The sequence below is a fragment of the Oncorhynchus kisutch genome, linkage group LG8 (assembly GCF_002021735.2).
Source record: "Oncorhynchus kisutch isolate 150728-3 linkage group LG8, Okis_V2, whole genome shotgun sequence".
Lineage (NCBI taxonomy): Eukaryota > Metazoa > Chordata > Actinopteri > Salmoniformes > Salmonidae > Oncorhynchus > Oncorhynchus kisutch.
In genome coordinates, this window is record NC_034181.2 from 43,175,282 (window position 1) to 43,202,753 (window position 27,472).

The window sequence follows — 27,472 nt, forward strand, 5'->3', positions numbered from 1 at the left end:
AGACGCAAACTCGGTCTCAACCTTTAAGTCTTTACTGAAGACTCATCTCTTCAGTGGGTCATATGATTGAGTGTAGTCTGGCCCAGGAGTGGGAAGGTGAACGGAAAGGCTCTGGAGCAACGAACCGCCCTTGCTGTCTCTGCCTGGCCGGTTCCCCTCTTTCCACTGGGATTCTCTGCCTCTAACCCTATTACAGGGGCTGAGTAACTGGCTTGCTGGGGCTCTCTCATGCCGTCCCTGGAGGGGGTGCGTCACCTGAGTGGGTTGATTCACTGTTGTGGTCATCCTGTCTGGGTTGGCACCCCCCCCTTGGGTTGTGCCGTGGCGGAGATCTTTGTGGGCTATTCTCAGCCTTGTCTCAGGATGGTAAGTTGGTGGTTGAAGATATCCCTCTAGTGGTGTGGGGGCTGTGCTTTGGCAAAGTGGGTGGGGTTATATCCTTCCTGTTTGGCCCTGTCCGGGGGTGTCCTCGGATGGGGCCGCAGTGTCTCCTGACCCCTCCTGTCTCAGCCTCCAGTATTTATGCTGCAGTAGTTTATGTGTCGGGGGGCTGGGGTCAGTTTGTTATATCTGGAGTACTTCTCCTGTCCTATTCGGTGTCCTGTGTGAATCTAAGTGTGCGTTCTCTAATTCTCTCCTTCTCTCTTTCTTTCTCTCTCTCGGAGGACCTGAGCCCTAGGACCATGCCCCAGGACTACCTGTCATGATGACTCCTTGCTGTCCCCAGTCCACCTGGCCATGCTGCTGTTCCAGTTTCAACTGACCTGAGCCCTAGGACCATGCCCCAGGACTACCTGACATGATGACTCCTTGCTGTCCCCAGTCCACCTGGCCATGCTGCTGTTCCAGTTTCAACTGACCTGAGCCCTAGGACCATGCCCCAGGACTACCTGACATGATGACTCCTTGCTGTCCCCAGTCCACCTGGCCATGCTGCTGCTCCAGTTTCAACTTCCACCTGACTGTGCTGCTGCTCCAGTTTCAACTGTTCTGCCTTATTATTATTCGACCATGCTGGTCATTTATGAACATTTGAACATCTTGGCCATGTTCTGTTATAATCTCCACCCGGCACAGCCAGAAGAGTACTGGCCACCCCACATAGCCTGGTTCCTCTCTAGGTTTCTTCCTAGGTATTGGCCTTTCTAGGGAGTTTTTCCTAGCCACCGTGCTTCTATACCTGCATTGCTTGCTGTTTGGGGTTTTAGGCTGGGTTTCTGTACAGCACTTTGAGATATCAGCTGATGTACGAAGGGCTATATAAATAGATTTGATTTTGATTTGATTTGATTTTGATTTGATTCATTGGTGCCAAGGAAACTGTTGTTGTAACAAGCCTGCCAACCCACCACTGACAGACAAAGGCTGGTATTAAGATGTCTGTGTATAAATTTTAACTGCACACAGTGCTGTAAGTCAATGTGACAGGTTAGCCCTGAGCTGCCCTCTGCCATCCATGCTTCTGATGACAAGAGTATGTAGGTATCCATCTAGTCTGGCTCCTCCAGTGGTTCCCTCATACATACTGAACAAAAATATAAACGAAGCATGTAAAGTGTTGGTTCTATATTTCACGATCTGAAATAAAAGATCCCAGAATCGTTTCATATGCACAAAAAGCTTATTTCTCTTAAATGATAGTTTACATCCCTGTTAGTGAGTATTTCTCATTTGCCAAAATAATCCATCCACCTGACAGGTGTGGCATATCAAGAAGCTGATTAAACAGCATGATCATTAAACAGGTGCACCTTGTGCTGGGGACAATAAAATACCACTCTAAAATGTGCAGTTTTGTCACATAACACAACGCCAAAGATGTCTCAAGTTTTGAAGGAGCATGCAATTGGCATGCTGACTGCAGGAATGTCCACCAGAGATGTTGCCAGATAATTGAATTAATTTCTCTACCCTAAGCATTTTAGAGAATTTGGCAGTATATCCAATCGGTCTCACAACACAGACCACTTGTAACCACGCCAGCTCAGGACCTCCACATCCAGCTTCTTCACCTAGCTTTACCAATTTCCTCCCAAGCCCACCCATAACTGTGCCCTTGCCCAGTCATGTGAAATCCATAGATGGGCCTAATGAATTTATTTCAATTGACCGATTTCCTTACATGACTAACTACTTTAATGGAAGCTATTCCGGCTTACGAAGTCCACTGTTGCCAAATGACAGTGGTGTAATGTACGTAAGTACAAATCATTTAAAGTACTACTTAGGTACATTTTTGGGGTATGTGTGCTTTACACTTTATATATTTTACAACTTTTTATTTTACGTCACTACATTACGCCCCAGACCATAACAGACCCTCCACCTCCAAATCGATCCCGCTCCAGAGTACAGGCCTCGGTGTAACGCTCATTCCTTCGACGATAAATGCAAATCCGACCATCACCCCTGGTGAGACGAAACCGCGACTCGTCAGTGAAGAGCACTTTTTGCCAGTCCTGTCTGGTCCAGCGATGGTGGGTTTGTACCTGTCCCGCAGAGGCTTCGTGCCATGGATCATCACTGGGGGCTTCGTGCCATGGATCATCACTGGGGGCTTCGTGCCATGGATCATCACTGGGGGCTTCGTGCCATGGATCATCCCTGGAGGCTTCGTGCCATGGATCATCACTGGAGGCGTCTTGCCATGGATCATAACTGGAGGCGTCTTCCCATGGATCATCACTGGAGGCGTCTTGCCATGGATCATCACTGGAGGCGTCTTGCCATGGATCATCACTGGAGGCGTCTTGCCATGGATCATCACTGGAGGCGTCTTGCCATGGGTCATCACTGGAGGCGTCTTGCCATGGATCATCACGGGAGGTGTCTTGCCATGGATCATCACTGGAAGCTTTGTTCTGGGCACAGGCACAGGACTCACCAGGCTGGGGTGACACACAGGGGGCCTGTCCTGCAGGTGTAATGTTCAGATGTACCGATCCTGTGCAGGTGTTGTTACACGTGGTCTGCCACTGCGAGGACAATCAGCTGTCCGTCCTGTCTCCCTGTAGCGCTGTCTAAGGCGTCTCACAGGACAGACATTACAATTTATTGGCCTGGCCACATCTGCAGTCCTCATGCCTAAGGCACGTTCACGCATATGAGCAGGGACCTTGGGCATCTTTTTGTGTTTTTCAGAGTCAGTAGAAAGGCCTCTTTAGTGTCCTAAGTTTTCATAACTGTGACCTTAATTGCATTACCGTCTGTAAGCTGTTAGTGTCTTAACGATCGGTGCATGTTCATTAATTGTTTATGTTTCATTGAACAAGTATGGGAAACAGTGTTTATACCCTTTACAATGAAGATCTGTGAAGTTATTTGGATTTTTACCAATTATATTTGAAAGACAGGGTCCTGAAAAAGGTTTCTTTTTTAGATGAGTTTATTTTACTGGGTGACTTTCCCTTTTACTTTAGTCATTTTTTATTAAAGTATCTTTAATTTTACTTTTTCCACCACTGCCAAATGACCATGTAAAAAAAAGTCTATAGACTTAAAATTCCCCAATAATGTACCTGTGTGAACACTTCAATCATTAGGCTAGCTGGTGGAGCTATGGAGCCAGTCTGTCCACCCCAGATATGATCCCTTCACTGCCTGACCCTGTTTGTACACTGGCCTCGCTGGGAGATGCTGCACATTTACAGAAAAACGCTTGTTTGGACCCATTTCAACATCACCTGTGGGGAAGTGCTGATTCTACAACAGCAACGTTGGTTTTCTTCCTTAATTTCCAACAAATGCACTCGGCACACACACACACTTTGGAACCTGAAAGTTTGCAATGAAGTTAGTAATGGAGCATGCTGCTCTCTTGTCAACACGAGCACTGTGGGTGTTCAGGGCTTTTTTAATCTCAGAGTTGGAGACCTGTTTTATGGAGGCGGTTGTGAGTGTATGTGTGTGCAGTGCACGGTTGGTGTTTGGTGGCTGTCTCTCGCAGCGGGAGACGCCACAGGGATCTCGCAGGCAAGCACTTACAAGTAGCAAGGGAGAGAGGCGAATAAAGAGACAGCAGACGCAGCTGGTGGCACGGCGAGGCTCAAACATATTCTATCTGTGGGAGGAGAGCTGCACTGTGAGAAGAAAACAACAACAAAGAATCATCCCTCCCCCTGCCTCACACAAACACCATTACAAAATTGACTGGCATAGACTCTACGATCACATTCAGTAACTTTAAACATTTCTCTAGATTCTAGAATGTAAATCATTTGGAATGTACTCTGTAGAGTCACACTCATTACAATAAATGAGGCCATTGACGTTGTGTGTCTGTGTAAATGTGGATAGTAGTTTCATTTTAAGCCACTGCATTATTTCAATGATTGATGGGCACTGGATATCCAGCACAAACCACAATAACAATGTTCCTCCGAACACTCTATTGCCATTGGGATTAATTAGAAATTTGGATGAAGATTCAAACATGAAGGCAAACAATCTGCAATAATATGATCCTGGGTTTCAGTATAACCCAAATACAAAATATACTGTACTTTTATTGGCCAGAATCGCTGGATTGAGGTTCGATACATGAATAATGCATTTATTTTTATTACACAACATTTCCAGTTATTCATTGCTCCTTCAGCATAAAAAATAAATAATTCTAAACTGAGCTAAAGTCCTCTTCGAAAGATCATAAGAGACGTCTCCATTCAACTTGGAGTGTGTCGCACTCTTTAAGAATGTTTGCTAAATGGAGAATAGAAATCTAGGCTTTTCATTAATGAAGAAGCGAGACTCTGACTAACCCAAATGTATATTGCATGAAGACAGAAAATTCACTCTCAATCCCTACTGTATTAGCACAAGGCATTTTGGGGGAACTCATATTAAAGTGGCCATGATCATTTAAAATGAGAATTTCCTCGTCCGAATCTTGCTGCTATTAAGTCGGGTGGTGTAAAGTGTTCCATTATTGAAACAAGGCCTGTTTCCGGAGGCTAAATTGGGCCGAAGTGAATGTGGAGATTAATGATATTCATGCTTCAAATCTCGACAAGAGTCCCTTCTAGGTCTCTGCACCCATTATTTCATTATAAAATCATAAATGAAAGGAGTGGAAGTGTAAATGAGACTACCCAAAGTGGGCCACCAAATAGTGACTTTGGGTGTCTCTCACTTTCTCCCCTTTGGAGGTAAAGTAGCCCAGGAAATATCACCATCTCACTCTATTTCCCACTCTCTCTCTCAAACATGCACTCACACAAGTCCAAGTCCACTCAGTACCCAGTAGGCATTCATCTCCCACGAATGGTGTTCCCCTTGAGGATCCATACTAATTGTATAGAGTTCCATGCCGAGTCACTGACGAAATAGGAGGTGCATGCACACTTCATCTCCTCCACTGACAATCCCCACACTGACAATCAACCCAGAGTCCGCCTCTTTGCAGGTATGGTGTAGTAAAAAGGGTGAGAGAGAAGCAGCACAGGAGGTTCTGAACATGTGAGACAGGTGATATGACTTAATATTGGGCCCAATACATTCAGTATGGCAAAGATGGTTAGGAGTGAAAGATAGCAATGCATAGCTCAAACCTGATGACGGTGATACAATCTCTAAAACCAGATCATGGGATTGTACGATAACAATTCACCAAGGAGGATTCATCACGCAGCCCGTTAGGTTGGATGGAGTGTAAGGTTTCTTCCATCCTATGCCTTTTCTCTATAATGCCTTACAATCTCCCAGGATTTGAGCCAGTTAGACTATAAAGCTCCATAAACTCAGAGCAAAAATAACTCCCATTCCAATTGTCATTTGAAATGATTGGTTGCTATGATATGGAGGATAATATGATATGTAGGTGTCTCTCATCAGATAAATAGAGAAGAATTACATTCAGTAAGGCAAAGACGGTTCGGAGTATACACTGATTTATAACGCCATATTGGGTAAAAATGACATTTTATCTCTGTTCTCTTTTTAGTCAGGTCAGGTAAATAAATATCAGTTGCGGTCCCATTCTCATTTGCTTCTAACAGTACCAAAAATTAGAACAGGTTATTTATGAAATAGTTTTAGTTACTTAGCTCCGTGGGCCTGGAATTCTCTCCTGAACATTTTAAAATGTGATGATCTAGTTTCGTTGGTGGAGTTTAAACACTTGGTCGATGTATATATCATAGAAGAGTGTAATTGTATTTAGGACAGCTGTTTTTAGTCAAGACTTTCTTGTTTTTGACGTAAAATGTTTTTGTTGTACTGTATGTGTGTTTATAGTTTTGTTTAATGTTGTGTTAGTGTATGTAAGTTGTTTGGTCTGAGACATTGTTCCCCCTGCTGCTATTGGACCAGGTCTCTCTTGGAAAAGAGATGTTATCTCAATATGAGAAACCTGTATAAATAAAGGTAAAATTTAAAAATTATAAAAAATCATATGGTTGTGAGTTCCTGAGATCTGACTGAACCAACAACTGCCTTCTATGAAGTGCAAATTCATTTATAATTAGATGTTACATGCAAGATACAGGAGAAACCATAAATCATTTTTATTGAGACCAAACTGTAGAACACAAAACTCAAAAGTCCACAATTATTCATATTTTTCCAACAGCATGCACAATTAAATGTTGTTTTTCAAAAAAGGAAGATGAACAACTCAGAATTGAAAGAAGACAATATCCTAATGGATTTTACCTTTGGAAATATTTTAGGGAAGTAGCTAACCCATTAAGTTAATGATGGTGCATGATGGTACATATCGTTAAATGTTAATAAGCTATTATGGAATTGATCTTTAATGACTGCACTTAGTTTTAATTAGTACCTGTACAAATATTGTATTTGGAATGATTAGATTAGTGCATTTACCTTATCTGTTCCATTCTATTTGGCTAACCAGATTTAGCACTATTGCTATCCCGCTGCACGTACACACACATGCAATCCCTCTCTGTCTCAAGCATCTCAAATGCAGTATGACAAACTCCTTCAAAATGCCTTGGCATTCTGAGAGCATAATACTCCTGTAATATATGCCCAATATCCTTCACAGAGCCCCTTGCAGTGCCACACATCTAAGACATCATGCCATACAAATGGCCTGATCAACCGACATTTCCAACGCAGTCTTAAGTACTTTTCATAAGCAATGGGTGCTGCTGCAGTGCAGCTTGGACCTCGTCCAAATATCATAGCACCCTTGTTTTTATAATTGGCCCCCCATGCTCTCACGAGGCTGGAACATACTAAGATTCTTAATATCAAAATAATGTGAATATTTTAACTTTTGTTTACTTGTTTTTGTATCACAACTTGATAACTGCTTGAGGTCACCCAATGGGTCCTTGGATAAACCAAAGGGGTGAAGTAGTCCCTTCCACCTTTTGAATGCCACACAACGTTGGCAATTCTCTATTGTTTCTCTCTTTTTTTCCTTCTGCATTGTTGGCAGGGGCCCGTGAGTGAGCATTTCACTGTTGGTCTATACTTGCTGTTTCCGAAGCATGTGACAAATACAATTTAATTTGATTCATGTGGGCTCCCAGCAGCGCTGAGGAGAAATAGAACTGCATTCTGGGGACAAGAGAGGACACCGTTACACAATTACGTGCCAATCTGGAAGAGACATGACGATTATATTGTTCTGAGGTGAGATAAGCGGGGCTTGTTTCCTCGCCACCCAGGTGAATATGGCAACACAAGGAAAATAATAATGAGGCTATTATTAATAGATACATTAACAGCTGGGGGGAGACACCATACCGTGGTATCGATGTGAGCAAGACCTTTAAACAGGTCAACATTCATAAGGCCACGGGTACCAGGATGTATACTCAGAGCATGTGTAGACCAACTGGCAAGAGTCTTCACTGACATTTTCAATCTCTCCCTGACCAAGTCGGTAATAGCTACATGTTTCAAGCAGACCACCATAATCCCTGTGACCAAGAAAGCAACGGCAACCTGCCGAAATGACTACTGCCCCGAATCACTCACGCGGGTAGCCATGAAATGCTTTGAAAGACTGGTCATGGCACACATCAACACCATCATCCCGGAAACCCTACACCCACCCCAATTTGCATACTGCACCAACAGATCCACAGATGATGCAAACTCATTCGCACTCAACACTTCCCTTTCCCACCTGGACAAATGGAACACCTACAGTATGTGAAAATGCTGTTCATTGACTACAGCTCAGCGTTCAACACCATAGTGCCCACAAAGCTCATTACTAAGCTAAGGAACCTGGGACTAAACATCTCCCTCTGCAACTGGATCCTGGACTTCCTGACGGGCCGCCCCCAGGTGATAAGGGTAGGCAACAACACATCTGCCACGCTGATCCTCAACAAGGATCCCCTCAGGGGTGCATGCTTAGTCCCCTCCTGTACTCCATGTTCACCCACGACTGCGTGGCCAAGCACGACTCCAACCCCATCAGTAAGTTTGACGACACAACAGTGGTAGGCCTGACACCGACAACGATGAGACAGCCTATAGGGAGGTGGTCAGAGACCTGGCAGTGTGGTGCTAGGACAAAAACCTCTCCCTCAACTTGAGAAAGACAAATGATATGATCATGTACTTCAGGAAGAGGAGGGCCAAACACGCCTCCATTGACATCGACGGGGCTGTAGTGGAGCGGGTAGAGAGTTTCAAGTTCCTTGGTGTCCACATCACCAAACTATCAAACTATCATGGTCCAAACACACCAAGAATGTCGAGAAGAGGGCACGACAATGCCTTTTCCCCCTCAGGAGATTTGGCATGGGTCCCCAGATCCTCAAAATGTTCTACAGCTGCACCATCGAGAGCATCCCGACCGCGTGCATCACCTCCCTCATATGACAACTGCTTGGCATCCGACCATGAGGCATTAAAGAGGATAGTGAGTATGTCCCAGTACATCACTGGGACCAAGCTTCCTGCCATTCAGGACCTATGTAGTAGGCGGTGTAAGAGGAAGGCCCCAAAATTGTTACCAAGTCATAGACTGTTCTCTCTGCTACCGCACGGCGAGTCTAGGTCCAAAAAGCTCCTTAACAGCTGCGACCCCAAACCATAAGATTGCTGAACTATTAATCCAATGGTCACCCGGACTATTTGCATTGACACCACCCCGCTACCCTTTCTTTTTACACTGCTGCTACTCACTGTTTATTATTTGTACATTGTCACTTTACCCCTACCTACATGTACCCCCTGTATTTAGCCTCATTATTGTTATTTATTGTTACTTTTTAATTTGTTTTACTTTATTTTATTTTGTAAATATTTTCTTAACTCTATTTTCTGAACTGAATTGCTGGTTAAGGGCTTGTAAGTAAGCATTTCACGGAAAGGTATTCGGCGCATGTGACATAACATTTGATTTGATTTGAACTAATGAGCGAACTTGGTGAGCTAGGTTGAACTGAGTGGCAATGATTCTTCCTTTCATTATTGTTCCCCTCACACTAATCAACATGCAGTTGTATTATATATGTATTTCTAAGGTCCTCAAACAGCAGTAGTGGAAAAAGTACCCAATTGTCATACTTGAGTAAAAGTAAAGATACCTTAAAAGAAAAGGACTCAAGTAAAAGTGAAAGTCGCCCAGTAAAATACTACTTCAGTAAAAGTCTTAAAGTATTTGGTTTTAAATGTACTTATGTGTCAAAAGTAAATGTAATAGCTAAAATATACATAAGTATCAAAAGTAAAAGTACAAATAATTTCAAATTCCTTTTAAGCAAATTAGACGGCACATGGAGAATTGCCACCTTACTCAAAGTGGGCACCAAACAACACACCTATAAAGTATTTGCTCCTCCTCGTTGACCCCATTGAATGTTTTATGATTTTATAACAAGCCGATGCAATGCAATAAAATACACAACCTCCTGGCAGATTTACTGAGGTTACATACCAGGGCCCGGTTTCCCGATGCAATGTAGGCTTACAAGTGGTTAAACAATGCATCGTTCCTAAAACATATGTTTCCAAAACCCCACGCATAGTTGGAGCATGTGCCGATACTGACAGGATCGAAAGAAAGGCAGAGCTGTTCTCAGATCAGCTTTTTCCATTAACAACTTACCTCAACATTATAATTATTGCACACCATACTGACGACGGATCAGCTCAGAGAGATATATTATCACCTATACAGCAGCGGCAGTCGGTGCTGTTTAAGATGAGGGAGGAGCATGGCCTTATTTCTATGACACCATATTGGATTACTGTCATTCATATTCCATTCACCCACTTCAATGTAACATCGATAGGTTTAGGCTACTACATGACACTCAAATTGTCAAGCTGCACATTTAAAAAAATACTTTTTGCTTTAACTCTGCAATGATGGCATTCTTAAACAATGAAATCCCTCTCAAGTTTGGCGAAGTTCTCTCCATTTGCTGTTTTCCAATCAAATCATATTTTAATTGTCACATGCGACAATTACAACAGGTATTCACCTTACCGTGAAATGCTTACAAGCCCTTAACCAACAATGCAGTTCAAGAAATAGAGTTAAGAAAATATTTACAAAATAAACTAAAGTAAAAAATGAAAATAAAAAGTAACAAAAAATAACAATAACGAGGCTATATACAGTGGGTAGCGGTACCGAGTCAATGTGCGGGGGGGTACAGGTTAGTCGAGGTAATTTGTACATGTAGGTAGGGGTTAAGTGATAATAAACAGCGAGTAGAGCAGTGTAAACCAAAGGGGGGATCAATGTTAATAGCCCTGCTGGCCTTTTTAATAATTGTTCAGTAGTTTTATGGCTTGGGGGTAGAAGTTAAGTATTTTGGACCTAGACTTGGTGCTCCGGTACCGCTTGCCATGCGTTAGCAGAGAGAACAGTCTATGACTTGGGTGACCAACCACTCCACAAATTTCTTGTTGACAAACTATGGTTTTGGCAAGTCGGTTGGGACATCTACTTTGTGCATGACACAAGTCATTTTTCCAACAATTGTTTACAGACAAATTATTTCACTTATAATTCACTGTATCACAATTCCAGTGGGTAGAAGTTTACATACCTTAAGTTGAATGTGCCTTTTAAACAGCTTGGACAATTCCAGAAACTCATGTCATGGCTTTAGAAGCTTCTGATGGGCTAATTGACATCATTTGAGTCAATTGGAGGTGTACCTGTGGATATTTTTCAAGGCCTACCTTTGCTTGACATCATGGAAAAATCAAAAGAAATCAGCCAAGACCTCAGGAAAAAAATGTAGACCTCCACAAGTCTGGTTCATCCTTGGGAGAAATTTACAAACGCCTGAAGGTACCACGTTCATCTGTACAAACAATAGTACACAAGTATAAACACCATGGGACCACGCAGCCGTCATACCGCTCAGGAAGGAGACGTGTTCTGTCTCCTGGAGACGAACGTACTTTGGTGTAAAAAGTGCAAATCAATCCCAGAACAACAGCAAAGGACCTTGTGGAGATGCTGGAGGAAACTGGTACAAAAGTATCTATATCCATAGTAAAACGAGTCCTATATCGACATAACCTGAAAGGCTGCTCAACAAGGAAGAAGCCACAGCTCCAAAACCTCCATAAAAAAGCCAGACTACGCTTTGCAACTGCACATGGGGACAAAGACCGTACTTTTTGGAGAAATGTTATCTGGTCTGATGAAACAAAAATAGAACCGTTTGGTCATAATGACCATTGTTTTTTTCGGAGGAAAAAGTGGGAGGCTTGCAAGCCGAAGAACACCATCCCAACCGTGAAGCATGGGGGTGGCAGCATCATGTTGTGGGGGTGCTTTGCTGCAGGAGGTGACTGGTGCACTTCACAAAATAGATGTAATCATGAGGCAGGAAAATTATGTGGATATATTGAAGCAACATCTCAAGACATCAGTTAAAGCTTGATCACAAATGGGTCTTCCAAATGGACAATGACCACAAGCATACTTCCAAACTTGTGGAAAAATGGCTTATGGACAACAAAGTCAAGGTATTGGAGTGTCCATCACAAAGCCCTGACCTCAATCCCATAGACAATTTGTGCGCAGAACTGAAAAAGGCTACCCGAAATGTTTGACCCAAGTTCAACAATTTAAAGGCAATGCTACCAAATACTAATTGAGTGTATGTAAACATCAGACCCACTGGGAATGTGATGAAAGAAATGAAAGCTTCTCTCTACTTTTATTCTGACATTTCACATTCTTAAAATAAAGTGGTGATCCTAACTGACTGGAAATTTGTGCTAGGATTAAATGTCAGGAATTGTGAAACACTGAGTTTAAATGTATTTGGCTACTTCCGACTTCAACTGTAGGTCCTGGATGGTAGGAAGCTTGGTCCCAGTGATGTACGCTTACAGTCGGAAGCCGAGCATTTGCCATACCAGGCGGTGATGCAACCGGTTAGGATGTGCTCCATGGTGCAGTTGTTGAACTTTTTGAGGATCTGTGCAAAATTGTTCAGTCTCTTGAGGGCGAAAAGGTATTGTGCCCTCTTCACGACTTTCCTGGTGTGTTTGGAACATACTAGTTTGTTGGCGATGTGGACACCAAGGAACTTGGAACTCTCAGCCAGCTCCACTACAGCCCTGTCGATGTGAATGAGGGTATGTTCGGCCCTCCTTTTCCTGTATTCCATGATCATCTCCTTTGTCTTGCTCACGTTGTCTTTGGGGAATGTTGTCTCTCCATTTTCTTCATCAGTTGATCATACTTTTTTTTGTATTTCTCAGTTTTCCATAAAACTCTAAGACCTCTATGTTTTTGGGCAACCTCTTCCAACCTTCGAGCAAGGTTTTGGCTTCTCAATCCTGTTGCAGACTATGAGGAAGGGATATCAGAGCGTGCATACGGGGCAGGTAAGTTTGGGGCAGGCAAGTTGGCCTCATGTTCTGGCTGCAAGTCATCTGGTGACTGAGGTGGTGTGTTGCCTGATAGATAGGTGTCAATTTCAACTGTTCTCTTTAAAGTCTGTCTTCTAATACGCCGGTTGCCTTTCCATTGCCTTCTCTAGCTTCTTTGTTCTTGATTTGTAAGCTCAGAAATAAATTTCACTTCTCCCTTCTCTTTTTTTTTTACAGTAGCTCTCCCTGTCTTTTTGCAGATGTTCCTGGTATCATATAGGATATATTTTTTTATTTTGTTTCTATGTCTGTGACCTCTGCTGTTTTATTTGGCATCTTCTAAAAATTAAGAAAAATACAACTTAAGTTTTCAAATCGTGCACACCTTGGAGCATTTTCTAGATTAAATTAATTTAAAACATGATTAAATAAGCCTAAAGTAAAAAACACAATTTTAAACTAATAACAATGGATTTTTGTCATTTCCACCACAGTTAAGTTTGTGATGGAAATGACGCTTGTACAGTTTGAGAAAAATAACAGACTGCGTAGCGTTTTCATACATGCTTTGGCTAGTATTACAGCTAGCATATAGCTTACACTAAATCCGTAAAATATATACACTACTGTTTGGGGTCACTTAGAAATGACCTTGTTTTTGAAAGAAAGGTCAATTTTATGTCCATTAAAATAACACCAAATTGATCAGAAATACTGCGTAGACATTGTTAATGTTGAAAATGACTATTGTAGCAGGAAACTGACAATTGTTTATGGAGCAATTATCAGCAAACATCACTCCTGTGCTTCAGCAAACATCACTCCTGTGTTCCAATGGCACGTTGTGTTAGCTAATCCAAGTTTATAATTTTAAAAGGCTAATCGATCATTAGAAAACCCATTTGCAATTATATTTTTAACAACTGAAAACTTATGTTCTGATTAAAGAAGCAATAAACTGGCCTTATTTAGACTAGTTGAGTATTTGGAGCATCAGCATTTCTGGGTTCGATTACAGGCTCAAAATGGCCACAAACAAAGTACTTTCTTCTGAAACTCGTCAGTCTATTCTTGTTCTGAGAAATGAAGTCTATTTCATGCGATAAACTGCCAAGAAACTGAAGATCTCGTACAACGTTGTGTACTACTCCCTTCACAGAACAGCTCAAACTGTCTCTAACCAGAATAGGAAGACAAGTACATTAGAGTGTCTAATTTGAGAAACAGATGCCTCACAAGTCCTCAACTGTCAGCTTCATGAAGTAGTACCCGCAAAACACCAGTCTCAACGTCAAGAGTGAAGAGGCGACTCCGGGATGTTGGTCTTCAAGGCAGAGTTGCAAAGAAAAAGCCATATCTCAGACTGGCCAATGAAAAGAAAATATTAAGATGGGCAAAAGAACACATACACTGCACAGAGTAACTCTGCCTATAATTGAACAGTGAAAATTGAGGTATAAAATACATCTGAAAAGTAGCTAAAATACTTGATAGAGGTGATAAAAGAAATCTGGGGTGAATTTAACATATAAACATATTTTTTTATAAAATCCTAAAAATGTACCCCGAGGACACAGAATCAGCCTTTTTTTAAATTCACCAAGGGGGATTATCCTCCCCTTCCTCCTCTGTGGAACCTTCACTGCTATACAGTGTGGCTGCAAATATTGAGATGGCTTATTTTAGCACAATTGGAATAAAAACAATATTCAACAGCACTTACTTGTAAAGAACAAGTGTTTTCAAGTTTAACTTTAGCATCGATTGTTTTCGGTAAAAAGCTTGGAGATTTAATAATGCTCTTAGCCTTAAGATGCTTTTGGGAAACCGGGCCCTGGTCGTTTCTCATTCTTATGACCAATGTCCCATTGTGAGGGTCTCTCTCCTGCTGACACACACACACACACACACACACAACTTCAAAAAGATCATACCTAGCCTGAAAATCTACCCTGCACCACATCCCCAAAATGAGTCCAGAGCACAGGCAAATTAAAATGACTTACTTTTGGAATATTACCCATGACGCTTTCCCAGTACCTCTCTTTTCTGTTCTTGGATATTTATACCAGTGGTGGAAGGTTATTGAACTGAAATAGGTTATTCAATGAATTTCAGCTGAAGAAGGAACACACAGAGAGCAAGTGAGAAAGAGAAAAACTATTCCATCCATAAAGCTATAGCAAAGAGCAGAAGGAACTGGATGTTTTGGTTCATGCCCTGCATTCAAATTAACATTCAATTTCAACACTAAATACATTAAAGGCTTTTGGCAGTAGCACAAATAGTTCCATTTTATAACAACCCTCTAGGCTTTCCATACCTTCTACTGAATTTATTTTGTGACAGACCCAAAATCTAAACAAGTCTCATCTAATCTAGTGAACATTTAGATTTTTCTCCAGACTGAGTCAATCATCTTTTGTGTAATTCAATATTCTGAAAGTGTGATAGCAGCATGCTATTATTGAAGCAATTTTGTTCACACCTCAAGACATAATTGTATGGACCTAACATCTCAAAGGCCAACTGCTTTAAAAAAGCATTCATTTGAGATAAACTCTGCATTGGCAGACAGGAGATTGAGCCTCCAACTGCATGGAAATACCAACAAATGTCTTCAGGGAATATTTCGGGATTTTAGCAATGAGGACATCTACTTCCCCGGTCAGATGAACTCATGGATACCATTTTTATGTTAGAGGTAGTTTCCCAAGCCAATGCGAACTAGCTAGTGCTACTTAGCAATTAACCTCACGCTCGATCACAAGAAATTCCATCATTTGGTGTTTTGTTGGTGGGAAACGCAGTCTCAGGCACTACTCCAGAATCTCCCAATAAGTATTCAATTGGGTTGAGATCTGGTAAGTGAGACAGCCATGGCATATGGTTTACATCATTTACATGCTCATCAAACCAGTCAGTGACCACTCGTGCCCTGTGTATGGAGGTATTTTGTCATTCTATGAGGCCATAGCCATGGTAGCCAAAATAATGGCCTGCCCAGCATTTTCATACATGATGAGATGTTAATTACCTAAAAGGTCCAATGCAGCAGTTTTAATCTCAAAGAAGGCGAGTTTTATTGCTTCTTTAAATCAGAATAGTTTTGCAGCAGTGCCAACATAATTGCAAAAGGGTTTTGTAATGATCAATTAGCTTTTTAAATGTATAAACTTGGATTAGCTAACACAACGTGCCATTGGAACACAGGAGTGATGGTTGCTGATAATAGGCCTATGTAGATATTCCATTAAAAATCAGCCATTTCCAGCTGGAATAGTCATTTACAACATTAACAATGTCTATACTGTATTTCTGATCAATTTTGTTATTTTAGTGGACAAAAAAAACATGCTTTTCTTTCAGAAACAAGGACATTTCTAAGTGACCCCAAACTTTTGAGCGGTAGTGTATATTATGGAGTCAAATACACACAGAAAATACCACTTGGAAACAAACCTAGTTTGCCTTCTCCCCATTATGTGCCTACATTATTCTGAAAACTCGCATAAAAATCATTACTCCATGAGTGACACTTCTGGAGATGCGTATGCTGAAGCATGACATCACAGTCTGGACCACAAACTCAATGTTGTCACTAGCTTCTATAGCCACAAAGTAATCGTGGCTAAACCCTGCCTATTTCCACAATGTATCTTCTTAAAATCTGATTTTAAACAAAACACACTGCTAACCTTAAGACAAAATAGCAGATTTGTTTTCATGATTATTTACAATAGCCAATTTTTACTTTGTGGCTACAGAATCTAGTGAAAACCCAAACTCAAGGACAAAAACATATTTGAACAATATACATTTGAGTGAACTTTATTTATAAACACAATTAGGGATTTCCATTCTTCGAAGCGAATGGAATTCTGCTGGATAAATATGTTGAGCGCAGACCTGCAAAGGACACAAAAGACAGATTGATAAGAAGGCTTACACAAAGCCGATGACAGAAATCCAATTTCTGAGTAAACACCAGAGATAAATGTGACAGTGACGATTGAAATTCAGCCTAATTTCAATCAGATATTTATCAGGGTTGGTAATAAACTATCACATTACCATGCTAATGTGCAAGCTTATCTTAAAAGCTGAACTGAAAATAAACTTGCATGACATTTGTAACTATCGCCCACAGACACCGATAATTTACTTGAGGTCTGCTGTAGAATAAGATACAACTACCGACTGCGTGATAGACGTCAAAGTCTGGTAATTGTTCCCATCAGGATGCATGTAAATGCCAAACAGTGCTGACATTCAGATGAAAAATAGATCAGCGGCAATTACCTTGGAGGTTACGTGGCATGCATTGCCACTTCACTTCTTCAGGAGCTGGTGTCTGACGACGATAAAGGGGAAGGCAAAGCCACTGCCGAAGAACACCACCATCATTGCCAGCAGACGCCACTTGTTGTCTACTGAGAATGGCAGGTTCTAACGAACATAAACACAAAGACATCATAGGTATTTAGAGAGAGCTGACCATGTAATAAGCTTATCACAGTTCCACGTGACTGAATACATGGACAAGGTTATGTCCGTCTAAGTAGGACTGCAGCCAACGTCTGCTTGAGGACAATCAGTGTCAACCAGTACAATTGGAACTCAATGCAAGACTTTGAAAGTAACGTTAGCTGTCAGTACTTGCTACTCGGGATCCTACACCATTGAAGTTGAACATTTTCATGGTTAGGTGTTAAGGTTTTGCTTTAATGGTAGGGACGTTCAAAGGATCCCGTATAGCATTAACCAGTTAGCTGGCTAGCTGCAGTCTAGGATGAAGATGACAATGGTTAAGACCATAGAAATTAGAATGAATAGAAAGGGTGTCTCCAGTCAAGTCAATGATGGCATAATGGGTGGACTGGCAGCCATTGAGCCAGGACTAAAAGCAGGAAGTGTGCCCTTCAATTTGTGCTGTGATTTGTTGAGTCAACTCAACTGACATTACAAAAAAACAATCCACTGCAAGACCCACATCAGCTTGCAAAATTTGAATGAACATTAAACATTACCATTGTAATCCAGTATCAGTTGACAAAACATTCTAAAATACCATAGAAATTATTGCATCACAATACCAGGCAGCCATTGCGAGTACACCCTTGAGTTTCCCTGTCAATTGCCAGGGTTAGAGTTTCCAAGCCTGGTCCCAGATTTGTGACGACGTTGTCTTATATTTTCGACACAGGCTGCAGTTACATGGTATGCTCAGTCTCAGTTTAATCGTACAAATTAACGATTTAACCAATAATGTAGGTAACTACCGCTAGCCCTAATAATCATGTTTAAGAGGGATGTTAACCACTCCATGTCCTCTATGACGACTTGAAGAAGTATCCGTATCTATTTCACAGTATCTTCTGGCAATCCAGGACTAGCAAACGTGAGTAACATTTGAATAGTTAGCTAGCATAAATTAATTGACTAATATAGCTAGCTAGATGGCTATGCATGGATTGTAACGCTAACTAGCTACCTACCCAAGTAGGCAAGTAAAAGCCCCACACAGGAGTCAAATAGACAACGACCTTGACTACAATACACACCCATATCTAACGTATCTCGATATGACTCATAACTTCCAAAATTAGCACTTAGTTTTGACACGACAACCCTGCAGATTAAGACTAACGTTACCTAGTTTATGACCGACAGACGCCGGCTAAGCCTAACAGCGGCTTTATTTAACTAATGTTTATAACCTTTATTTTTTTAAAGGAAATTACCTGTCCTGGTCCCTCGCCGTAATGAGATGAGCGAACCGCAGAGGTTGTGAATCGACGTACAACCTGGCCCAACATTATTATTATTTGCTTGTTCCTTCAACCAAGAACAACACAGCGCCGTGGGTTGCTGTAGAGAGAATGTTGAACAGCCCTACAGGAAATCTAAAAGCGAAGCTGGGGCTGGGAAATGTGGTTTTCCAGCAGATGTAGTCTCATTGTCAAGGGAGTCATAACAATAATTCATGCAGACCATAAACTGTAATTTAACATTAAACAAACGTTTTCACTCAGACATAAAGTATTATTTACTGAATGTCAAGTCATTTAAAATTAAAACATTACCGTGTGCCATCTATTCTGAGCAGAACTGGAGGTAGCCTATACAGTTAAGTGCAGCACATGTATGATGTGATACCAAACATTAGGAACACCTTCCTAATATTGACTTGCACCTCCCTCCCTACAGGGATGTTAGCCCATGTTGACTCCAATGCTTCCCACAGTTGTGTCAAGTTGGCTGGAGGTCCTTTGGGTGGTAGACCATTCTTGATACACAGGGGAAACTGTTTAGCGTGAAAAACCCAGCAGTGTTGCAGTTCTTGACACAAACCGGTGCGCCTGGCACCTACTATCACACCCCATTCAAAGGCACAAATCTTTTGTCTTGCCCATTCGCCCTCTGAATGGCACACATACACAATCCACATCTCAAGGCTTAAAAAAATGATTATTTAACCTTTCTCCTCCCCTTCATTTACACTGATTGAAGTGTATTTAACAAGTGACATCAACAAGGTATCATAGCCTTCAACTGGATTCACCCGGTCAGTTTATGTCACGGAAAGAGCAGGTGTTCTTAATGTGTTGTATAATCAGTGTATCTGATGTTGATCAAATGTGTTGTTCCTGTGATCATTTGGCTGCATAATTATTTCTATAGATATTATCAAAGAAATCTGCATCTCTATGGCCAGGGATGTGATGGGCTAAACATTCTGGAAAGAAGCTGTATTCCAGGTAGGACTGACAGTGTGCACTCCGATAAACCTGCTGAAAGCAATTCATGTTACAATGTTTTATGCTGCAAATGGACCTTCACTTTTATTTATGCCTATGTGTGCAAAACGGTGCCATACACCCACACACCTTCATGTTAAAACACTGCAGGTGATGTTTAATTTATGATATTGAAAGTGCTCTTTTATTCAGAATGTGTGCCTAACCTCACCAATCTACTCCCATACACATTTTTAATAGCTTTACTGTCATAGAAACATTCTAACCAACTCCCATTTATACCCGATTATATCTCGCTTTTCATTAGATAGTTAGAATGGTATGAAGCATTCTCAAAGTCTATTTGATTAGGATGACCATGATTAGGATGACCATTAACTCTTTAATTCCTGGATGATGAGATTCCCATTGGTATATTTGTACTGTGCAGATACAATGTTATGTTGTGTGTGTCTGTATGCATGTGCGCATGCAAGCGTGTGTCAAATAAATGCCTCCCTTTCTTCACTTGGCATGCTAAGTGAGTGCTTTGTTTTTATTTTTGTATTTTTTTTTCACCTTTATTTAACCAGGTAGGCTAGTTGAGAACAAGTTCTCATTTACAACTGCGACCTGGCCAAGATAAAGCACAGCAGTTCGACACATAGAATAAACAAACATACAGTCAATAATATAGTACAAAAAAGAAAAATCTATATACAGTGAGCGCAAATGAGGTAAGATAAGGGAGGTAAGCCATGGTGGCAAAGTAATTACAGTATAGCAATTAGACACTGGAAGGGTAGATGTGCAGAAGATGAATGTGCAAGTAGAGATACTGGGGTGCAAAGGAGCAAGATAAATAAATAAATACAGTATCGGAATGAGGTAGTTGGATGGGCTGTTTACAGATGGGCTATGTACAGGTGCAGTGATCTGTGAGCTGCTCTGACAGCTGGTGCTTAAAGCTAGTGAAGGAAATATAGGTCTCCAGCTTCAATGATTTTTGCAGTTCGTTCCAGTCATTGGCAGCAGAGAACTGGAAGGAACGGCGGCCAACGGAGGAATTGACTTAGGGGGTGACCAATGAGATATACCTGCTGGAGCGCGTGCTATGGGTGGCTGTTGCTATGGTGACCAGTGAGCTTAGATAAGGCGGGGCTTTACCTAGCAGAGACTTGTAGATGACCTGGAGCCAGTCGATTTTTGGCGACGAGTATGAAGCGATGACCAGCCAACGAGAGCGTACAGGTTGCAGTGGTGGGTGATATATGGGGCTTTGGTAACAAAACGGATGGCACTGTGATAGACTGCATCCAATTTGTTGAGTAAATGTTAGAGGCTATTTTATAGATGACATCGCTGAAGTCGAGGATCGGCAGGATGGTCAGTTTTACGAGGGTATGTTTGGCAGCATGAGTGAAGGATGCTTTGTTGTGAAATAGGAAACCGATTCTAGATTTAACTTTGGATTGGAGATGCTTAATGTGAGTCTGGAAGGAGAGTTTACAGTCTAGCCAGACACCTAGGTATTTGTAGGTGTCCACATATTCTAAGTTAGAACAGTCCAGAGTAGTGATGCTGAAGAACAGTTGGAGGCTGCTGAGGGGTGGTTGTTTGACCGCAGACCCGTTACGGATGCAGGCAATGAGGCAGTAATCCCTGAGATCTTGGTTGAAAACAGCAGAGGTATATTTGGAGGGCAAGTTGGTTAGGATGATATCTATGAGGGTGCCCGTGTTTACGGATTTGGGGTTGGACCTGGTGGGTTTATTGATAATTTGTGAGAGATTGAGGGCATCAAGCATAGATTGTAGGATGGCCGGGGTGTAAGCATGTCCCAGTTTAGGTGACCTAGCAGCATGAGCTCTGAAGATAGATGGGGGGCAATCAGTTCACATATGGTGTCCAGGGCACAGCTAGAGGCAGAGGGGGGTTTATAGCATGCGGCAAAGGTGAGAGACTTGTTTCTGGAAAGGTGGATTTTTAAAAGTAGATGCTTAAATTATTTGGGTACAGACCTGGACAGTATAAGACAGAACTCTGCAGGCTATCTCTGCAGTAGATTGCAACACAGCCCCCTTTGGCAGTTCTATCTTGTTGGAAAATGTATAGTTAGGGATTGAAATTTCAGTTTTTTTGGTGGTCTTCCTGAGCCAGGATTCAGACATGTCTAGGACATCCGGGTTGTCCGAGTGTGCTAGGGCAGTGAATAAAACAAACTTAGGGAGGATGCTTCTAATGTTAACATGCATGAAACCAAGGATTTTACGGTTACAGAAGTCAACAAATGACAGCGCCTGGGGAATGGGAGTGGAGCTAGGCACCGCAGGGCCTGGATTAACCTCCACATCACCAGAGGAACAGAGGAGGAGTAGGATAAGGGTACGGCTAAAATAACTGGTCATCTAGTACGTTCAGAACAGAGAGTAAAAGCAGCAGATTTCTGGGCACGGTAGAATAGATTCAAGGCATAATGTACAGACAAAGGAATGGTAGGATGTGGATACAGTGAGGGTAAACCTGTGCATAGACTGTCGATGAAAGCGATAGTCTCTAGAAATATAACTTAAACCAGGTGATGTCACCGCATGTGTGGTAGGTGGAACTAAAGTGTTAAAAAAGGCGTATTGAGCAGGGATAGAGAATCTACAGTGAAAGAAGGCAATAGATACAAACCAAAACAGCAATGGACAAGGCATATTGACGTTAGCGAGAGGCATGCGTAGCCGAGTGATCATAGGGGTCCATTGAGTGGCTTCAGGCAGCTTGCGGGCCAGGGTTAGCAAGGTAACAGAAGGGCCTTGGAGGGATGTCGCGACGGAAGAAAGTCTGTTGTGGCCCCCTCGTGCTGTTACGTCGGTTTAATTTTGTCTCTACAGTGATGGTACACCTCTCATCAAGTCCTTGCTATGATTGCTGATGTGACTTTTGCTTTTTTCCAAATGGTTTCCAAACTGTGTTCTCGATAAAGGGATAGTTCACCTATATTGGTTTCCTTTGCTTTAATCAGTATATGGACCAGGTGTGACAGCAATCCATGCTTTGGTTTAGTTTCCCTGGCACTGTTTCCAATGTTAATAGCCTAGGCGTCCTGCTAGCGGGAAAACTTCTGGTGAAACTGAAGGACGCGCAATTAAAAAAATAACCATAAAAATTATGTATATTAAACATTTCGGTACATATAAGTGTCTTATATCAGTTGAAAGCTTACATTCTTGTTAATCTAAATGCACTGTCCGATTTACAGTAGCTATTACAGCGAAAGCATGCCATGCAATTGTTTGAGGACGGCGTCCCACATCTAAATATTTTTCCACCGGCACAGGTTTCATAAATTCCATCGACTTGAGTAATCCACTCGTTCAATTTGCAGAGAAAGGAATCCGAAAATCTACCCCCAAACTTTGTTTCAACAAGTCAAAATAGGTTTCTATTTACTCCTCAGATACCCTAAAATGTAATCAAACTATAATATTTATTTTGGAAAGAAGTATGTTCAATAGGAAACCGATTTTAGCAGGTGTGTCCTGTCTTCATAGCATTCGCAAACACGAGTTTCCAAGACTGTGTCCCTGTACTAAAAGGGATATTTCTTATTCGTTTTTGAAGTTACAAGCCTGAAACCTTTAACATAGACTGCTGACACACAGTGGAAGCCATAGGAATTGCATCCAGGGAGCTAATTCTCAGTATGACCTTATACTTCCCATTGTAAGAGGATGGTCTCTCTCAACAAACAAAAAAAGTCTGGTTGGTTTTTCTTTTGATTTTCTCCTACCATGTCTATTGTGTTATATTCTCCTACATTATTTTAACATTACTACAAACTTCAAAGTGTTTTCTTTCCAATGGTACCAATTATATGCATATCCTGGCTTCAGGGCCTGAGCAATAGGCAGTTTACTTTGGGCACGTCATTCAGGCTGAAATTGAGAGAAAAAAAGGAGCCTAGCCCTAAGAAGTTTTAATGTTTTAGCATTTGTGGCGTGATCACGTGATGGGACCGATATTTTTCGTGCATCATGTTCAAATAATCTATGAGTGACTTTGAAGAGCAACACAATCAATTTGAGATACTTTCGAATGGTTTGGATATGATGTGCGTTATATGCCAATATCGGTCCCATGACTTGAATAGGATTTGTGTCACAAATGCAAAACTAGTAGCATTTGGAAACAATGCCAGGGAAACTAAACCAAAGAAGGGATTGCTGTGATACCTTGCCCATAGACTGCTTACATGGTAAGGAAACAAATATGTAATTTTGCAATTTGGGTGAACTATCCCTGGACCTGTCCCTGTAAGTGATGTCATTGTGTCATATGGTTACGCCGTGCATTAAAATATCAACCACTCGTAGATATGAGCACTCCCTTACAGGGACTAATATATTTATTTCCACTTTAAAGAACACTTTATTTACACGTTACCATAAAGGGCATGGAGTGGTTAACATCCTCCAAGAGAACTTCAAAAGAACTTAACTTTTATACTAACTCACTTTCTGCTGTAATTAAACTGTTAAGCATATTTATCGTCCCAGTTTGTTACTTTATTGGCTCCACTCACAAATCCATGGCATGAAAACAGTTTGCTGAATGCTGACTCAAACTTACCGCACAGTAAATTATTGAATGGTGCAATACTTTAAAGAGTGGGTAAGAAAATAAATGTATAATTTATTTTAGGGCTGCTTAGAATCATTGTGAATTGGATTTCTCAAGGAGACCATGAGAATATTTTCAAAAAGCAATCATTACCAAATTAAAAGAACTCCTCTCATGGCATTTTAGTCCAATGAAGTCAAGTATGTCCAAAACAAAATAACAAATACCCATGCACACCTCCTCTGCCTCCTTGTATGAGGAAGACAGAGTGAAAGGGAGAGAGTGATAACATATGAATGAGATGTCATGAATTATGTGTTCTCTCCCCCCCGGCTGTGTCGTGTGGGAAAGGATGATGGGGCCCACAGGTATGATCGATATGCACTGCAGTAGTAGTTTTACCCAACTGTAATTTATAAACACTGACTAGTTGCCTACTGCATGTGCCCTTAATGCCTTTGCATGCATATTTAGAAATAGGTTTATTAAACTTAAAATTGTGTTAATCATTTACATATGTACAGCAATCTACAGTATCTACAGTATGTGGGATATACTATATTTAAAAGAAAACACTTGCTGTGTTCCATTTAACGTCTAACTGATTATGTTGGTGTAGGCTGGGATAGATACCACTGTATTGTTGTTTTATTAGCATTGGCCGCCACAGAGCTGCCCCTTAGAGCTCTGCTCCTGGACAAGCGGGAGCTCTGAAGGTGTCTGTTTGTATGATGACGGAGCTACGGTACTTACCGCTGTCACTACTGCCACATCCATCAGCCTGGGGTCAAAACCTGGCCTGCTGGCACCTGTCTGCCTTGTCACTCCCACAACCATTAGGAAAATTAAGGATTGCGAATCAATTCACCTTCTCTCCACCATACACCCACCAGCAAAAAACACTATGCTGCATGGCCCTACTGCAAACATTGTATGGATGTGTTTTTTGCTACATAACTATATTATTAAACTGAACTCTATGGTGTGCCTTGATTCACCCAGAGTGTACATACATGTTTGTTCCAAAGATTTGTTTTTTTGTTTATATTCCTTGATTTCCTTCCATTTATTTTCACTGATTTACATTCAAGGCTTTGAAGGATGAATGCTCTATCTACAAATAATTCAAACTCAGCATGAGATTAATACAAATATACTGAGCCTACCAGCCTACAGTACGTCCACAGTGACATCCTACTCAATAATACCCACCAACCCAAATGACTAAAAAACTCATGGAGACACAGTCGTATCTCCAAATAAACCTACAATCAACCATGTAAAATACTGTGCATGTATTAACACGCAGATTAGCAATGAATATACCATCACAACAATTGAACATTTCCTCCAGCAGCTCATTAGCATGTACCTGTACATCCACAGTTTTAAAAGCTCAGTGCAGTCAAACTCTTGATTCTCCTGTGTTTTATGTACAGTATATATCCACAGTATGAGGTTGAAATTAAACTGTGAAATTGTGAAAATTATGATAATGCCCTTTTATTGTAAAAGCTGTTGAGAAGAATGCCTGAATTTCCATCCTATTTTGGTGGGATGAAGTTTTGGCCTGCCTGGTGACATCACGAGGCGGTAAATTAGCTAATAGATCAATAAGAAAAAGAGTTTCAATAACAGCAAGTTTTCCGTTTTCTGCTCCCCACCCAGACCACTTACAGAGAAATGTATCTTTGCAAAGAAGCAATTTTTGTTACTTTTTGACCATTTAATTGAAAACAATCTTAAGGAAAGGTACTTAATTGTTTTCCAGAAATTATTTGATACTGAGATAAAATGGCTGCATTAGACCTTTAATTAATGTAACTACCACTGGCAGCTATCTACTAATCTAGCACAATGATGATGAATGGCACTGAAGCTGCCAAGGTAAACAGTATCACTCACTGTTCTGGATCTGCAACAACTTTACACAAAGGATAGGAGAGGTAATGGACAATGTTAATCAATGACGACAGTTCATTTTGGCAGCAGCCCCTCACGCGCACAGAGACTTCTACATCATTGGCATTGACAAGGGCTCATTCAAAAGATTATGTTGCAGAAGGCAAGAGTGTAAAGATGTGCAGGGGTGCAACTTTGGTTTTAGAAGTGGGGAGGACATGTTTTTAAAATTTTCTTATTTTTATCCAGTTGGATGAACACTCCAAACAGCCTACCCTACCGCTCGGAGGCGTCCGCATGGACCTAAAGCATAATGTGGCCTCGTTTTGTATCACATTCCAATTATACAACTGGGAGGTCCCCAGTGAAAGTTGCGTTCCTGTATCTTTTGGTCTACAAACATAATTTTTCTGATTCCTTGGGCATAAAAGAAAGCACTTTATCAGGTGGCATTCACCCCTCCTCGTCAGCCTCTCCCCATCGGACAGTGCTCAGACTGATGAATTTATCTCCCTGTGCCATAGGCTGCTAGATGGGATGGAGTGATGAGAGGAGGATAAATCATGCCAATTCTGAATGTACTCTCTGTTACCCTCTCTATTTCTCCTTCTATATTTTACCATCAGCTTGTTCGTCAGTCAATACTGTCCTTTTCAGCCTATTTCCCAACTCTCTTTGTTCAAGGTCTTGACCTAGAGTGTGGTCCCACATTCCCACTGATCTCATCCTCTAAATGCACAGACATGTACAACACACACACACACACACACACACACACACACACACACACACACACACACACACACACACACACACACACACACACACACACACACACACACACACACACACACACACACACACACACACACACACACACACACACACACAGGAGTTCATAACACGCACCTAGCAGTGCGTGCGGCTGACACTCATTTTTAAAGTGGATGGAGGGAAAATTGCATGGGCATACTGCTGAAGTAGTCCCCTTGGGATAGCTAACCTGTGGCCTGATAGAGTGAGTCTTTGACTTCATCTAAAATTACCTCTTACTCTAGATTTGATTTCATGCAATATCACTATTGCTCAAAGATATAAAAGCAGTACACCGTAATGTCATAAAAAAAAATGTTTTTGTTGCCTTAAGCGTTACTGCTTTTTCCCAATAAGAAAGACTGGTGATGATTGGGTTCAAGATTAAAATTCTCAAAGTGGAATTGGATGGGAACTTATTCCAGAGGCCAGTGGTAAACATGACAGATTTGACTCATTTCTAGTTCTCCTGTATCAGCACCCATTGGTACTGATAATCAAGCTCTTTTATGAGGTCCATATTTGTATGTTATGTAGGGTGTGCAATGTCCTCCTGCCTACCCATGATGTTTCTGTTTCTCAAATATCAGCAACTTATTTAATGTTTCTTAGCAATGAGTTTT

General features: G+C 41.4%; 1 protein-coding gene across 1 annotated transcript; it reads right to left on the bottom strand.

The window, feature by feature from the left end:
- Positions 1-16,598: 16,598 nt before the first annotated feature.
- LOC109895054 (cytochrome c oxidase subunit 7C, mitochondrial-like) lies at positions 16,599-18,679 on the bottom strand. Its single transcript, XM_020488706.2, has 3 exons — positions 18,528-18,679; positions 17,086-17,232; positions 16,599-16,692 (listed from the first exon to the last, which is right to left on the bottom strand). Exons 1-2 carry the CDS (start codon positions 18,600-18,602, stop codon positions 17,116-17,118), a joined length of 192 nt encoding a protein of 63 aa, XP_020344295.1. The 5' UTR covers positions 18,603-18,679; the 3' UTR covers positions 16,599-16,692; positions 17,086-17,115.
- Between the last annotated feature and the right edge of the window lie 8,793 nt (positions 18,680-27,472).